The 16,970-nt window shown below is 44.6% G+C and overlaps 1 protein-coding gene across 2 annotated transcripts in view; it reads right to left on the reverse strand.

The window, feature by feature from the left end:
• Positions 1 to 16,964, reverse strand: part of poc1b (POC1 centriolar protein B) — a 67,014-nt gene extending 50,050 nt beyond the window's left edge. The window contains exons 1-10 of one of the 2 annotated variants that reach the window (XM_041837038.2): positions 16,829 to 16,964; positions 16,266 to 16,386; positions 15,856 to 16,027; positions 15,304 to 15,483; positions 13,568 to 13,675; positions 13,043 to 13,158; positions 12,731 to 12,864; positions 10,092 to 10,160; positions 9,579 to 9,731; positions 8,965 to 9,045 (exon numbers count right to left, since the gene is read on the reverse strand). In XM_041837038.2, coding sequence (XP_041692972.1) covers positions 8,965 to 9,045; positions 9,579 to 9,731; positions 10,092 to 10,160; positions 12,731 to 12,864; positions 13,043 to 13,158; positions 13,568 to 13,675; positions 15,304 to 15,483; positions 15,856 to 16,001 — 987 coding nt within the window. In that variant the 5' untranslated portion in view covers positions 16,002 to 16,027; positions 16,266 to 16,386; positions 16,829 to 16,964. The remainder of the gene's footprint in view (positions 1 to 8,964; positions 9,046 to 9,578; positions 9,732 to 10,091; positions 10,161 to 12,730; positions 12,865 to 13,042; positions 13,159 to 13,567; positions 13,676 to 15,303; positions 15,484 to 15,855; positions 16,028 to 16,265; positions 16,387 to 16,828) is intronic. The other variant, XM_041837037.2, reaches the window with a different exon arrangement.
• Positions 16,965 to 16,970: the final 6 nt, after the last annotated feature.

The following is a 16,970-nucleotide window of genomic DNA, read 5'->3' on the forward strand; positions in this document are numbered from 1 at the left end:
GGTCCGGACAGGACCAAAAGGCATCAGCGTCGGTCTGTGATTACGGAGTTATAGCCTACAGCAGGAATGGGTAATTCCAGTCCTTGGGGGCCGGAGTGGTGTCACACTTTTTCCCCATCCCTAGTCAACACAGCTGATTAAACTAATTGCATTTTAAACTGAAGATCATGATTAGTTGATTATTGGAGTCAGCTGTGTTAGCTGGGGCAAAAGTGTGACACCAATCAGGCCCCAGAGAACTGGACTTGCCCATCCCTGTCCTACAGTGTTGCCTGACATTTTATCTCAGGAACGCCCATCCATGTGGTAGGCCCACCATTTGTAAAACAGGCCGTTGCATTGGTTTTATTAGTCCTGATTCCTGTGACTAATCAATTTAAGCTCTGAATATCAGCTACCCAACTTTATCAGGAGGAGTTATCCCAAGCATATTTGCAATGTGTTTACACAGCGGGAAATGCAGAATAAGTATTTTCAGATCAGCTCAAAATATATTTACGGATACAAACTTGAAACCACTGATCATGACAATTTAGCACACGGGATGAAATTCCTGGACAGCAGTTGTGAGTAGCCCGATTGTCCATTCCATATTGTCCATTTTACTTTGACCTGTCCTGTTTTTAGGATACACTACATGACCAAAAGTATGTGGACACCTGCTCATCGAACATCTCATTCCAAAATCATCTACATTGATATGGAGTTGGTCCCCCCTTTGCTGCTATAACAGCCTCCACTCTTCTGGGAAGTCTTTCCACTAGATGTTGGAACATTGCTGCAGGGACTTGCTTCCATTCAGCCACAAGAGCATTAGTGAGGTCGGCCACTGATGTTGGGCAATTAGGCCTGGCTTGCAGTCGGCGTTCCAATTCATCCCAAAGGTGTTCGATGGGGTGGAGGTCAGGGCTCTGTGCAGGCCAGTCAAGTTCTTCCACACCGATTTCGACAAACCATTTCTGTATGGACCTCACTTTGTGCACAGGGGCATTGTCATGCTGAAACAGGAAAGGGCCCTCTCCAAACTGTTGCCACAAAGTTGGAATCACAGAATTGTCTAGAATGTCATTGTATGCTGTAGCGTTAAGATCTCCCTTCACTGGAACTAAGGGGCCTAGCCCGTACCATGAACAACAACCCCAGACCATTATTCTTCCTCCACCAAACTTTACAGTTGGCACTATGCATTCGGGCAGGTAACGTTGTCCTGGCATCCGCCAAACCCAGATTAGTCCGTTGGACTGCCAGATGGTGAAGCGTGATTCATCACTCCAGAGAACACGTTTCTTTTGCTCCAGAGTCCAATGGCGGCGAGCTTTACACCACTCCAGCTGACGCTCGGCCATGGAAACCCATTTCATGAAGCTCCCGACAAACAGTTATTGTGCTGACGTTGCTTCCAGAGGCAGTTTGGAACTCGGTAGTGAGTGTTGCAACCGAGGACAGACAATTTTTACACGCTACTCGCTTTAGCACTCGGCGGTCTCATTCTGTGAGCTTGTGTGGCCTACCACTTCGCGGCTGAGCCGTTGTTGCTCCTAGACGTTTCCACTTCACAATAACAGCACTTACAGTTGACTGGGGCAGCTCTAGCAGGGTTCTCTCAGTCTCTTCCTCTCTTTCATCTCCCCGTTATGCAATGAGCATAAGACTCAGAGGAAGCAGGCAGGCTGTAGCTTGAGGGCTGTGCTGCTGCCTTGGACTACCCAAGTTGACAAACTAACTTGTTCGAAAGGTGGCAACCTATGACAGTGACACGTTGAACGTCACTGAGCTCTTCAGTAAGGCCATTCTACTACCAATGTTTGTCTATGAATATTGCATGGCTGTGTGCTCGATTTTATACACTGGGTGTGGCTAAAATTGCTGAATCCACTAATTTGAAGGGGTGTCCACATGCTTTTGTATCTGTAGGGTGTGTTGTTTGTTAACACGTCGGCGCATTTTTTATTTGATTGGGTGCCATTTAGGTTAGACTATTTGATCGGAGAAACCTGCATGATGTAAAAAGTTTGTCTCATTACATTGTATCTCCAGCCTGAACTAAATGTTGGTGGAGTGCCGCAGCGATGCGTCTCTCCAATAGCACCCTGGAGAGGCGCGCTTGGAATGGACAAGATAAATATTTTGCATCCCTGCCTTTGATAAAGTGGGCACAGCTTATCATAGGGCGGCATCAAAGCTCACCTAAAAAGCACATATGCCTCTGGTTGAGAGAAATTGTGTGAGGTTTTGTGTGTTGTTGTTGGAGGTGCGTCTTGGTCAGTTTAGCTCAGAATATGCCGCCCTCGTCAATCTGCCGCCAGAGGCGGCCGCCTAATCCTGCCTAATGAGCGGGCCGGCCTTGGGTAGTCCAAGGCAGCAGCACAGCCCTCAAGCTACAGCCTGCCTGCTTCCTCTGAGTCTTATGCTCATTGCATAACAGGGAGATGAAAGAGAGGAAGAGACTGAGTGAGGGAGGGGAGGAGAGGAGAGACAGAGAACCCTACTGAATTAGTGATCCGGCTTGCCCCTCCTGTATATTTGACGAGTGAGATCATGTTTGGCCACTCACATGATGCCTTCCCACAGCGACTGCAGTGAGGGCTGCTGGGAGGGAGAGGGCCGATAAAGAGAGGATTACGGGATGTATACGGTGTCTTGGAACGTTTTCCGTTTTGTCTCCTCTGTTGCCAGACGATTGACTAGTTGGGAAATGTTGCGTAAATATCTCAGTTACAGGAACACCACCTCCACAATTAGTACATCACATAATAGCAAAAAGGACATCGTTGTTGTTGTCGATATGCAGGCCTTTGTGTTAATCAGAGGAGAGATCGTTAATTCTATCAATATCTTTACAGGACCTGAAAAGATAGAGCATTCATTGAGACAAATCATGGGAATCATGCTCATAATGGCAGAGCAGAAGCCATCAAAGTACAAAGAAAATACACTGAGTATTTCTTTTAAGCACATCTAGCATTCTAGTGTTAATACTATTGTAATTATTTTGCACTATAGCCTATTTATTGCCTTACCTCCATAACTTGCTACATTTGCACACACTGTATATATATTGTCTGTTGTATTTTTGACTTTATGTTTTTTACCCCATATGTAACTCTGTGTTGTTTTTATCGCACTGCTTTGCTTTATCTTGGCCAGGTCGCAGTTGTAAATGAGAACTTGTTCTCAACTGGCTTACCTGGTTAAATAAAGGTGAAATAAAAAAATAAAAAAAACAGTGTTAACTCCCAGGTGGTTAGGAGGAAGTCTCTAATATACAGTGCCTTCGGAAAGTATTCAGATCCCTTTACTTTTTCCACTTTGTTACGTTACAGCCGTTTTCTAAAATGTATTAAATAGTTTTTCATCAATCTACACGCAATACTCCATAATGACAAAGCAAAAACAGGTTTAGATTTTTTTGCAAATGTATTGAAAACTGAAATATTATATTTACATAAATATTCAGACCCTTTACTCAGTACTTTGTTGAAGCACCTTAGGCGGTAATTACAGCCTCAAGTCTTTTTGGGTATGACGCTACAAGCTTGGCACACCTGTATTTGGGGAGTTTCTCCTATTCTTGTCTGCAGATCCTCTCAAGCTTTGTCAGGTTGAATGGGGAGCGTTGCTGCACAGCTATTTTCAGGTCTCTCCAGAGATGTTCGATCAGGTTCAAGTCCAGGCTCTGGCTGGGCCACTCAAGGACATTCAGAGACTTGTCCTGAAGCCACCCCTGCGTTGTCTTGGCTGTGTGCTTAGGGTCATTGTCCTGTGAGAAGGTGAACCTTCGCCACAGTCTGAGGTCCTGAGCGCTCTGGAGAAGATTTTCATCAAGGATCTCTCTGTACTTTGCGCCGTTCATCTTTCCCTCAATCCTGACTAGTCCCTGCCGCTGAAAAACATCCCCAAAGCATGATGTTGCCACCACCATGCTTCACCCTAGGGATGGTGCCAGGTTTCCTCCAGACTTGACATTCAGGCCAAAGAGTTCAGTCTTGGTTTCATCAGACCAGAGAATCTTGATTCTCATGGTCCGAGAGTCCTTTAGGTGCCTTTTGGCAAACTCCAAGCGGGCTTTTACTAAAGAGTGGCTTCAGTCTGGCCACTCTACCATAAATGCCTGATTGGTGGAGTGCTGCAAAGATGGGAGAACCTTCCAGAAGGACAACCATCTCCACAGAGGAACCCTTCCCCAGATCTGTGCCGCGACACAATCCTGTCTCTGAGCTCTACGGACAATTCCTTCGACCTCATGGCTTGGTTTTTGCTCTGACATGCACTGTCAACTGTGGGACCTTATATAGACAGGTGTATTCCTTTCCAAATCATGTCCAATCAATTGAATTTACCACAGTTGGACTCCAATCAAGTTGTAGAAACATCTCAAGGATGATCAATGGAAACAGGATGCACCTGAGCTCAAATTTGAGTCTCATAGCAAAGGGTCTGAATACTTCTGTAAATAAAGGTATTTGTTTTTATTTTTAATACATTTGCTAAAATTTCTAAAAACCTGTATTCGCTTAGTCGTTATGGGGTATTGTGTGTAGATTGATGAGGAAAACATTTAATTTAATCCAATTTAGAATAAGGCTGTAACGTAACAAAATGAGGAAAAAGTCAAGGGGCCTGAATACTTTCCGAATGCACTGTATGTGGTAACACTTTCCATGCCAATAAAGCCATTTCAATTTGAGAGAGAATGAGAGAGGGAATGAGAGAGAGAATTAGAGAAAGTACGAGAGAAAGATAATAAGGCAAGAGAGAGTGAGAGACAGACAGAGAGACAGAGAGGAGAGAGAGAAGGAGAGAGAGAGAGGAGAGAGAATGAGAGAAAGAGAGAGATATAGAAATAGAGAGCGAGAGAATGAGAGAGAAAGAGAATGAGAGAAAAGGAGAGAGAATGAGAGAAAGAGAGAGAATGAGAAAATGAGAGAGAAAGAGAAAGGAGAGTGAGAATGAGAGAAAGAGAGAGATAGAAATAGAGAAATAGAGAGAGAGAGAAAGAGAAAATGAGAGAGAATGAGAGAAAGAGATAGAGAAGAGAGAGAGAAAGCGAGAATGAGAGAAAAGAGAGAGAGAACGGAGAGAGAGAATGAGTGAGAGAAAGAGAGAGAACGGAGTGAGAGTGAGAGAAAGAGAGAGCGAAAGAGAATGAGAGAAAGCGAGAATGAGAGAAAAGAGAGAGAGAATGGAGTGAGAAAGAGCGAGAGAGAGAGAATGAGCGAGAATGAGAGAGAAAGAGAATAAGCGAGAGAATGAGAAAGAGAATGAGCGAGAGAATGAGAGAGAGAAAGAGAGAATGAGAGAAAGAATTAGATCAAAGAGAGAGAACGGAGAGAGAGAATGAGAGAGAAAGAGAGAAAGGCGAGTGAGAATGAGAGAGAAAGGAGAGAGAATGAGAGAAAGGAGAGAGAGGAGGGAGAGAGAGGAGGGAGAGAGAGAATGAGAGAAAGAGAGAGAATGAGAGAAAGAGAGAAAGAAAGGAGAGAGAAATAGAAAGGAGAGAGAAAGGAGAGAGCGAGATAATGAGAGAAAGAACCAGAAAAATAAAAAGAATGAGAGAGAGAATGAGAGAGGGTATGAGAGAGGGAATGAGAGAGGGAATGAGAGAAAGAGAGAAAGAGAGCGAGAACGAGAGAAAGAAAGAGAATGAGATAGAATGAGAGAAAGAAAGAGAGAGAATGAGAGAAAGAGAGAGAATGGAGTGAGAGTGAGAAAGAGAGAGAGAGAGATAATGAGATAAATAAAGAGAGAGGAGAGAGAGAATGAGAGAGAAAGAGAATAAGCGAGAGAGAAAGAGAGAATGAGAGAAGGAATTAGATAAAAGAGAGAGAACGGAGAGAGATAATGAGAGAGAAAGGCGTGAGAATGAGAGAGAAAGGAGAGAGAGAGAGAAAGGAGAGAGGAGGGAGAGAGAATGAGAGAGAAAGAGAATGAGAGAAAGAGAGAGAATGAGAGAAAGAGAGAAAGAGAGAATGAGATAAAAGAGAGAGAACGGAGAGAGAGAATGCGTAAGAAAGAGAGAGAGAGAGAGAGAGAATGAGAGAAAGGAGGGAGAGAGAATGAGAGAAAGGAGGGAGAGAGAGAGAAAAAGGAGAGAGAGAAAGGAGAGAAGAGAGAGAGAGAGAATGGAGAGTGAGAATGATAGAGAGACAATGAAAGAGAGAGAAAGAGAGAGAGAGGAGAGAAAGAGAGAGATCATAAAAGGGAAGAGAGAACAGGTAAGTAAGTAGAAAGCAGTGAGGATCTACATGTATTGAGTCATGTCAAAGTGCGTCACACAATTTACCCCATAGATTTACGAACGCAAGCATACATGATATTGGCATGTAGCCTCATCGGCATACTATACCCAGTCACACACTTATAAAAGTCTACGTATGCACACACACAGTCTCCAAAACACAAACACATACGCACAAACAGCCTATAACATATGAAAGCATACACACACACAGAGAGGGTATCACCCTGAAATAATTACTGTCAGTGGGAAAAGACCCCCTCCAGGGAAAATTCTGTCCCCCCACACTCTCCCTCCCACCCTCACACTCTCCCTCCCTTCGCTTGGTTAGGAAGCACCATTAGGAAACACTAATCCAGGGCAGGAAGGTTATCTTGTAGTCCTCCCCGGTGATGTGAGGTGACAGGGAAGGACCAGGGGGTGAACTCATTCAGTACAGGCCTCCGTTAGCTAACAGAGTGTGTGTGTGTATATGTTAGTCTGGGAGATGCCTCTCTCCCTCTCTCCTCTGGCTGGCACGGGCATCCACTCAGCCACGCTCTGGCGACTCACACAGGGAGCCTAGCCAAGACAACCTCACATAGAGAGAGAAACGGAGAGAGAGAGAGACAAAGAGAAAGAGGGGGGAGACAAAGAGAAAGAGGGGGGAGACAGAGAGAAAGAGGCGGGAGACAAAGAGAAAGAGGGGGGAGACAGAGAGAAAGAGGGGGGAGACAGAGAGAAAGAGGCGGGAGACAGAGAGAAAGAGGGGGGAGACAGAGAGAAAGAGGCTTGAGACAGAGAGAAAGAGGCGGAAGACAGAGAGAAAGAGGGGGGAGACAGAGAGAAAGAGGGGGGAGACAGAGAGAAAGAGGGGGGAGACAGAGAGAAAGAGGGGGGAGACAGAGAGAAAGAGGCGGGAGACAGAGAGAAAGAGGAGGGAGACAGAGAGAAAGAGGAGGGAGACAGAGAGAAAGAGGGGGGAGACAGAGAGAAAGATGGGGGAGACAGAGAGAAAGAGGGGGGAGACAGAGAGAAAGAGGGGGGAGACAGAGAGAAAGAGGGGGGAGACAGAGAGAAAGAGGCGGGAGACAGAGAGAAAGAGGCAGGAGACAGAGAGAGAGAGGGGGGAGACAGAGAGAGAGGAGGGAGACAGAGAGAGAGAGGGGGGAGACAGAGAGAAAGAGGCGGGAGACAGAGAGAAAGAGGGGGGAGACAGAGAGAAAGAGGGGGGAGACAGAGAGAAAGAGGGGGGAGACAGAGAGAAAGAGGGGGGAGACAGAGAGAAAGAGGGGGAGACAGAGAGAAAGAGGGGGGAGACAGAGAGAAAGAGGGGGGAGACAGAGAGAAAGAGGGGGGAGACAGAGAGAAAGAGGCGGGAGACAGAGAGAAAGAGGCGGGAGACAGAGAGAAAGAGGCGGGAGACAGAGAGAAAGAGGAGGGAGACAGAGAGAAAGAGGCAGGAGACAGAGAGAAAGAGGCAGGAGACAGAGAGAGAGAGGCAGGAGACAGAGAGAGAGAGGGGGGAGACAGAGAGAAAGAGGGGGGAGACAGAGAGAAAGAGGCAGGAGACAGAGAGAGAGGGGGAGAGAGAGAGAGGGGGGAGACAGAGAGAAAGAGGCAGGAGACAGAGAGAAAGAGGAGGGAGACAGAGAGAAAGAGGGGGGAGACAGAGACAAGAAGGGGGGAGAGAGGGCGAGGAGAGACAGACCGAGAGAAAGAGGGGGGGAAATGGAAACAGACAGACAGAGAGAAAGAGGGGGAGAGAGAAAAGGAACAGGAGGATAGTATACTCAGCCAGACACAAGTACTGTACAAGCCAAAGGCACTATTCACAGTGCAGAGACGGGAGAGGTACGGGGGAGGTACAGAGGAGAGGAGAGGAAGCTCTTTGCTGCCTACATGCATGAATGGGATCTGCATATTCAGCAGGCATGTTGTTCCCACATTGTGTACTGTGATAACATTAACTCAATACTCAAACACACACACATACTGTACTACATGATCTACAAAGATGCTGGATGCTACCAACAATGCCATGTCAAACTGTGTCTGTCCACAGCAGTGTGCCCATTTAGGCCTATCTGACATGAATGAACGAACACATGAACGAACTCATGAATCAATGAATAAACTAACTCATGAATGAACGAGTGCATTACCTCATGAATGAATTACATATTACTTTGTTCTTCCACAGAGAAGCCCAAACTGCTTACAGTACAGTGTTGCTCTGTTTGTCAATGTAAAATACCTCCCTGGTATTGTGACCTCCATTGAGTGCATTGTGGGTCGGTGCACTGCAATGGAGAGCACACACAGAGAAGGTCTTTATAATGCTGTTGTCACCAATGAGACAATTAAACACTGGCCTGTATCGCCACCTGGTGGACTATACATGTTACACATGAATTGTTGCCCTGTTGCCCATCATGAAGTCTACCCGTGAAACTCAGATAGCACACCATTATATATAGGCTCTGGTGTATATAGGCTCTGGTGGTCAATCCAGGGACATGTTCATTAGGGCACACAGTAGCAAAATGTTTGGCAAGGGAAAATTGAAACTGTTTCTTATTGGACAAGTTCATATTGTACCCCCGTTTCACTCAGTTTTGGACTGTTTTATTTTGTTTCATGCCTAATGAAGACAACTCAGCTCAGTTATAGCCAGATGAAACGGACATATGACTGTGCTGATTGGCTGTGAGGGAGGTAGTGCTGGTAGGTAGAAGGGGTCTTACCGTGGTGGCTGTATAAAGGGCCTGGCCCACCTCTATGACAGCTGGGTCAGTGGTCTGGGTGTCTGCCACCATGGGACTGATCTATGGGGAGGGAGGAGGAGAGCAATGGTCACACAATGGTGTAAAGCATTAGGAATACAAACACCACCTGTACGCAATGCATTATGGAAGCATTTATAGGAATATGCATTTTACATTGTAGGAGCTAACATGATGTTGTGGATGCTTATAACAAGTCTTAATTGAATCCATGGTCCAACTATTCTGCCCTACCTCGAATTTACACATGTATTTTCGATATTAGTGCATTTAGCAGGGCCTGAAACTAACTTTTCGGTCCATTAGCCACTGTGGCAGGTAGATGAAAAAAATCAAACAGCCATTTTTCCCCCCACAGAATAGGTGGCTGGTACAGTCGACCAACTTACCCGCCAATACCAAAATGTACCCGCATTTGGCAGGTGTTAATTATACGCCCTGATATAGTCAAATGCACTTCTAGTATCTGAGTGACTCTGGATAAGAACATCTGCTAAATAACTAGAATAAAATGTGAAGTCAGTGAGAAGATGATTGTGTTTATTCATGTTGTTATGTCTGTGTTGCCCTCTGACCTCTATGGCCCCAGACTGGGAAGAGTGGAGGTGTGGTCCTCGGGGGTAGATGTCTGTCAGGTGAGGAGGGGGGTTGGGGGTGACCCGCTGGCTGTGTCTGCTCAGGACCTCCCGGTAGTCAAACGCATCAAAGTTGGTCTTCCACATCAGAACCTGGGGGCGGTAGGTAGCCTAGCGGTTAAGAGCGTTGGAAGGTCGTTGGATCCGAAAACTCTGTCCATGTGCCCTTGAGCAAGGCACTTAACCCTGATTGTTCCTGTAAATCGCTCTGTTAAATGACACATGTAAATGTTGATAGATGTGAGCCATTACGGCAGGGCACCAGCTCATCATTGCAAATAAGATGGGAGCATACAGAGATCTACTACCTGCATTTCTTCAATAAGAACACTGATCAGATTTTGACTTTATGTAGATTATTTTGCTAGTGTGCCCTACTGAACATGACCCAGGTTACAGGTAGGCAGCCATCTGCTTCCCTTCATATCATGAACACACAATTAGTCCACCCACCTGAGCATCACAACCCCCTGAGGCAAAGAGGTCTCCTCCCCTGGAGAAGGCCACAGTCAGGACAGGACCCTAAGAGTCAAAACAACAACAAAATCAAACAGAAACTAGACCACTTCAAATCACAGATACTACAATGTAAGAAAATCGACCAGAGACCATGATAGCTCATTGCTTCCCACAAATGTTCATATCATAGAATTTGAATTACTACTACTAAACTAGCAATTCTATTTCTATGGTTCAGATGGGTATGTCTATAGAAAAGTTTGTGGTCATACGCACATCCTTAAAAATGTAGGTTTTGGGCTAACAAAGAATACATGTGAAGAACAGGAAGGCCTGCACACTGTTTATGCTCCCAATTCACTGACTACGTTTCGATCCAAAATGGATGTTCGTCAGGTCAAACAGACAGTGCTCACATCCCAAAATATACACATTTCATCTCACATGATCATTACGCACATGACGCATGGTGGGTGTGGAAACAATTTCATTCACTTTTACGCATAGTCAATCATAATTAAATCAGAGGTACATATGGTCATAAAGGAGTATATAGGGCATCATTACGTGTTCCACAAAAAATGTGGTATACCTGATCAAGTGTTTTTGTGGTCTATGCTATGTATGTAAAACAAAACGAGCGTTGATAACAAGGATAGCAGAACACAGGAGTAATATCAGGACCCTTGACCAGAGAAACCCTGTGGCTGCGCATTTCATGGAGGCTCATCACAACATCAGCTCTACTTTTTCCACATTGTTACATTACAGCCTTATTCTAAAATGGATTAAATAAATAATCCTCATCTACACACAATACCCCATAATGACAAAGCGAAAACAGGTTTTCAGACATTGAAAATTGTCCGTAGAGCTCCGAGACAGGATTGTGTCGAGGCACAGATCTGGGGAAGGGTACCGAAAAATTTCTGCAGCATTGAAGGTCCCCAAGAACACAGCGGCCTCCATCATTCTTAAATGGAAGAAGTTTGAGAACCACCAAGACTCTTCCTAGAGCTGGCCAACCGGCCAAACTGAGCAATCGGGGGAGAAGGGCCTTGGTCAGAGAGGTGACCAAGAACCAGATGGTCACTGACAGAGCTCCAGAGTTCCTCTGTGGAGATGGGAGAAACTTCCAGAAGGACAACCGTCTCTGCGGCACTCCACCATTCAGGCCTTTATGGTAGATTGGCCAGACGGAAGCCACTCCTCAGTAAAAGGCACATGACAGCCCGCTTGGAGTTGGCCAAAAGGCACCTAAAGGACTCTCGGACCATGATAAACAAGATTCTCTGGTCTGATGAAACCGAGATTGAACTCTCTGGCCTGAATGCCAAGCGTCACGTCTGGAGGAAACCTGGCACCATCCCTACAGTGAAGCATGGTGGTGACAGCGTCATGCTGTGGGGATGTTTTTCAGCGACAGGGACTGGGAGACTAGTCAGGATCGAGGGAAAGATGAACGGAGCAAAGTACAGAGAGATACTTGATGAAAACCTGCTTCAGAGCGCTCAGGACCTCAGACTGGGGCGAAGGTTCACCTTCCAACAGGACAATGACCCTAAGCACACAGCTAAGACAACGCAGGAGTGGCTTCGGGACAAGTCTCCGAATGTCCTTGAGTGGCCCAGCAAGAGCCCGGACTTGAACCCGATCAAACATCTCTGGAGAGACCTGAAAATAGCTGTGCAGCGACGCTCCCCATCCAACCTGACAGAGCTTGAGAGGATCTGCTGAGAAGAATGGGAGAAACTCCCCAAATACAGGTGTGCCAAGCTTGTAGCGTCATACCCAAAAAGACTTGATGCTGTAATCGCTGCCAAAGGTGCTTCAACAAAGTACTGAGTAAAGGGTCTGAATACTTACGTAAATGTGATATTTCCGTTTTTTATTTGTAATACATTGGCAAAAATTTATAAAAACCTGTTTTGGCTTTGTCATTATGGGGTATTGTGTGTTGATTGATGATGGGAAAAAACTATTTCATAAATTTTAGAATAAGGCTTTAATGTAACAAAATGTGTAAAAAGTCAAGGGGTCTGAATACTTTTCAAAGGCACTGTATTGAATCATTGATATCAAATTATTAGAGATACACAAGTAGTTAAAAAAAAAAATAGGTCACTGTAATTATATCTATGGCCACCGCGCCTCCTGCACGTAATGGTCATATGGGCAGGTATTCATTTACATTACATTTACGTCATTTAGCAGACGCTCTTATCCAGAGCGACTTACAAATAGATATTCCAACAGTTTCCAACGTAATCTCTTTTTTTTTCTTCTTTTTTTTACTGTTGCCTAGGTTTTTAACTTGGACCCATATGACCATATGTACCTCTGTGATTAATTATGATTGACTATGCGCAAAAGTGAATTGAATGGTTTCCACACCCACCATGCATCATGTGCGTAATGGTCATGTGAGATGAAATGGGTATATTTTGGGATGTGAGCACTCAGTCTGTTTGACCTGACGAAGATCCGTTTCGGATCGAAACGTAGTGAATAAAGCAGTGAATTGGGAGCATAAACAGTGTGCGGGCCTTCCTGTTCTTTTCAGATGGGGATGTCCACATACTGTAGCATAAAGAACAGCCTTAGCGTGGTCCTAAATGTGGCCTAAGCGTTACCTTGTGTCCGTGGAGGGTGTAGATGAGGCGTCCCTCCAGGAGGTCCAGGATCTTCACTGTGCTGTCACTGGAGCCACTGATCAGGTAGTTACCAGATGGGTGGAAGGAAAAGCAATTGATCCCCGCACTGTGGACTGATACCAAAGACCGAGGTTTAGGTGTGCAGAAATCCAACCTGGGCTCTCTAATATAGTAAGCTTAGTTGCCAGGTGTGTTTCTAATACAGTACACTCAGGCTGGCTAAAATAGAAAAAGATCTGGCAACCAGGCTTTCATTCAGTAGAATTCTTAAGCCTTTTAAAAGCTTGTTACCTTGGTAATGCTGGAGCAGTTTGTTTGTCCGTATGTCCCAGATCTTCAGTGTGTTGTCTGCTCCTGAGGATGCTATACAGGTGCCACTGGTGTTGAAGTCTACAAATGTTGCTGATCTAGGAAGGTGGAGGGAATAGGGTACTACTTATCAAAGGAGTCAATCATCTCAGGTGGGTCCAAACATTAAAAAATGTAATACAACAGCACCACCTAGCGGTCATGTTGAAAAACCTTCACACTGGTTAAACCCCCCTCCCCCTTACAGACATTCATAATGTCACATCAACATTACATTTACATTTTAGTCATTTAGCAGACGCTCTTATCCAGAGCGACTTACAGTTAGTGAGTGCATACATTATTTTTTTACTTTTCATACTGTCCCCCCCGTGGACATGATCTGACTTTATTTTATTACAAATGCCAAATGTGCAAATGAAAAAACAATGACAGGTTTTGTATAGCCTTAATCAAATACACACAGAAAATAAACAATAAATATATAAAAATAAGTATCTTTCTTACCCTCCATAGTCTGTGAAGCAGTTGATGCACTGTTTGGTGGAGGTGTCCCACAGTCGCACTGTGCGGTCGTCACCACAGGATGCAATCAGACGGCCGTCAGGTGAAAACCTGAATGACAAAATACAAACACAATCTTCGGCCGCAGTAGTGATCTTTTTTTTATTTTTTTGACCAGAAAAATAATATTGATACAGTTACATATTGATACAGATATTATTTTTGACGATATATCGTATCGTTGACAATATTGCAATATTATTTTTGAGCTAGTTGGATGTACCTGCACAAAAACTCCAGTATTTGTCCTTCATAGCTTGTAATGGCCTTCATGTCTGAAAGTAATGATGGACTGTCATTTCTCTTTGCTTATTTGAGCTGTTCTTGCCATAATATGGACTTGGTCTTTTACCAAATAGGGCTATCTTCTGTATACCACCCATACCTTGTCACAACACACAACAATCCCAGTGTGGCCACATCACCCCCCCCTCCCCACATACTTTTGATCTGAAATCGCCACCATTTGTCATTTTTGCATTTTGCATTGCATTTTGCATTTTTGCAGATTAAAAGTGTTAGAGCTATCAATATTTATCTTTTAAAAAATTGCTATGACATAGTCAATGAATATACAGTATAGCACAACTTGGATTTCATCCATCTCGTAACCAAATGGTTTAGACCATTTGGAAGTTGATGGACTCCGAGTGAGCCTCTCTTTTTCTCCCGCTTCAACTTTACCCATCTAAAAATGACCATATATACTGATTGTTTCAAGCAAAACTACCAAAACTATTGCTGATTGTGAATCTGAACAATCAAAATAATATCTAATGTAAGACCCGGTCAGCATTTAGCCTACCTATAGTCAGATGAGAGTTGTCTCCCCACCGGTACCTTAGGCTACTTTTATTAGGGTAAAACACAACTTTCAGCAGCGCATTTGATAAAAAATACCTTGGTTGTCACTCAACTAATAAAGGGTCCTCAGCCACCTAAGCCACGGCCTGGACTTCCATGACTCAGACGTGGGCAGTACAGGAGTATCATGGCTAAAACTAACAGACTGGCCAACAGCTTATACCCCCAGACCATCAGGATGCTGAATAGCCACCACTAGTCAACTACCTGCTCCCCCTGTCCCCCCACCTGCTCCCCCGGACTTCCTATATTATTACTTTTTTATTGTTTAATTCTCACCAATGTTGGAGCTCGGAGCTTAAGAATTTCACTGTACACTGCAACTACATTTGCGACCCTGTGCATGTGACTAAATAAACATCTAAAGCCATTTTACAAACTTTTGAATGCTGAAGGTGACGTGCAGATGTGCCAGATCAGGAATAGGCCGTTGGTCAGCGTGCGAAGCTGCACTCAGCGCGCAATTTGACTAGGCTCCTGATATTGCTTGGGGTTGTTCGGCATGCAAAATGACTTGTAAATCAATACTGTCAACATAATTGCATGCTTAGTTCAATACTGAAGGAGAGGACACAGTTGTCACAAAATAATAAAGTATTTTAAAACATTTTAGTGAACCGGAAATTTGTAACGTTTGAATCGATTTTCTGACCGATGCTTGCTACATTTAGATCGGTTTGGGATCCCACAGACCGATGCGCTCACTCATATCTTGAACTGGGGACCGATGCATATCGGTGAATCGTTACAGCCCTACTTTATGGTGTAAACCAACCACAAACACGCACACATACACACAGTTGTTGGTTCAGTACCTGGCGCAGCGGACCCAGTTGGTGTGCTGGTTGAGTGAGTAGACAAAACGTTGTCTGTGGACACTCCACACCTTGACAGACTTGTCGTCCGACGCCGTCACCAGCCTCTGGCCGTCGTGAGAAAAGTTGACACTGCGTACTGTAGCCGTGTGGGCTTTGAACACCATCGACTCTCCTTTACTGAAAAACACAGGAAAGAAAGAGACAGGTGCTCAGAGAGGGAAACGTGGGTAACAAACATCTAACAGCAATGCACTAAGGTGAATCTAGCAGGTAATGTTCAATGTTGTGCGAGGAGACATTAAAGTTAGGTAGGCTAGCTCCAGAATACAATATCTCAGGTTGTTCAAATGTCAATGAAGTTGGATAGTCTAGGCACTAGCTGAAGGGTGTTGTGATCTTAATGACAACTGCCAGAGACTGCATGAATGTGTCGTCTAAAGCCAGGTGCGGGTGTGGTTCTCTGTAGCTCAGTTGGTAGAACATGGCTCTTGCAACGCCAGGATAGTGAGTTCGATCCCCGGGATATCAGGTGGTTTTCTCTTCACTCACATGCTGGGCGTCCACAGCCGTACAGTCTTGTCCCGGGACGCAGAGACGACCAGATCTCCTGCAGGGGAGAACTGGATCCCTGTGATGACATCTTTGTGTCCAACAAACCGGAACGCCCTGGCCTTAGGGTTCAGATTCCAAATCATCAGGGTCTTATCTGCAGACCCTGATGCTGAGAGGAACATGGATGGAGACACAATGAACATGATGAGATGAGAATGAATTATATACATTTCCAGATTGTTAAAACTAGCCTGGTCCCAGATCTGTTTGTGCTCTTGCCAACTCATTGCTTTCATTGTGAAGCCAAACATGATAATTGGATAAGGAGTTGGCAAGGGAGCAGAAACAGCTTGGGTAGTAGGCTAATATGATCCAATATGAATTTGTGGTGTATTGTGGATATATACCCAGCTGTTTGTGGTTGGAATTGAAGTCTGAACAGGTGACAGCATCTTTGTGGCCCTTGAAGTGTCGCTCGAGGGTGGGGTCCTCCTGCAATGACGGAGTTCACCACAGGGTCAGGTATGGCTGTCATACCAAAGATGAGAAAACATTGAATACCATACCACTAAAATTGTGTTAGCTAAATGTACAAGTTAGGTTGAGTTTGCATGCTATAGGTTTAGGGAAACTACTTTTGAATGTGACTTCACTTCTTGTCAATGAATTTTCTATGCATTACAGACAATCAGTGTTCTTTCTAAATGTTTGCCAAATTAATTAGCTACTGCAAGTCACTTTTTTGAGTAATTTCACATTAAAGCTCTGGATAAACTCGGCTGTCGGTTGATGACATGACAATACTGTCTATCTAACAACCAAGATGAGAAACTAGCTAGCTAGCTAAATCCTATTAGCTAACTACCGTTCAGCTAATTTAGCTAACTAGCTAGCATGCTTATCCGAAGGGCAGTCAAGCTTTAGTTAGCTCGCGCCACCGATATAATCCCAAAGTAAACAGCACATTTACCATAACTGATGCCATTTAATGCATTGATTTCGATAATCCTTAAATTTGCGGTGCATTTGCTTTTTGAAAGATTAGCGGGGAAAGTTGGTGCAACCAACTCATGACTTCCATCTGTCTGTCAAATTACAAAACAGAGAGCACA

Source organism: Coregonus clupeaformis, chromosome 19 (assembly GCF_020615455.1).
Source record: "Coregonus clupeaformis isolate EN_2021a chromosome 19, ASM2061545v1, whole genome shotgun sequence".
Taxonomy (NCBI): Eukaryota; Metazoa; Chordata; class Actinopteri; order Salmoniformes; family Salmonidae; genus Coregonus; species Coregonus clupeaformis.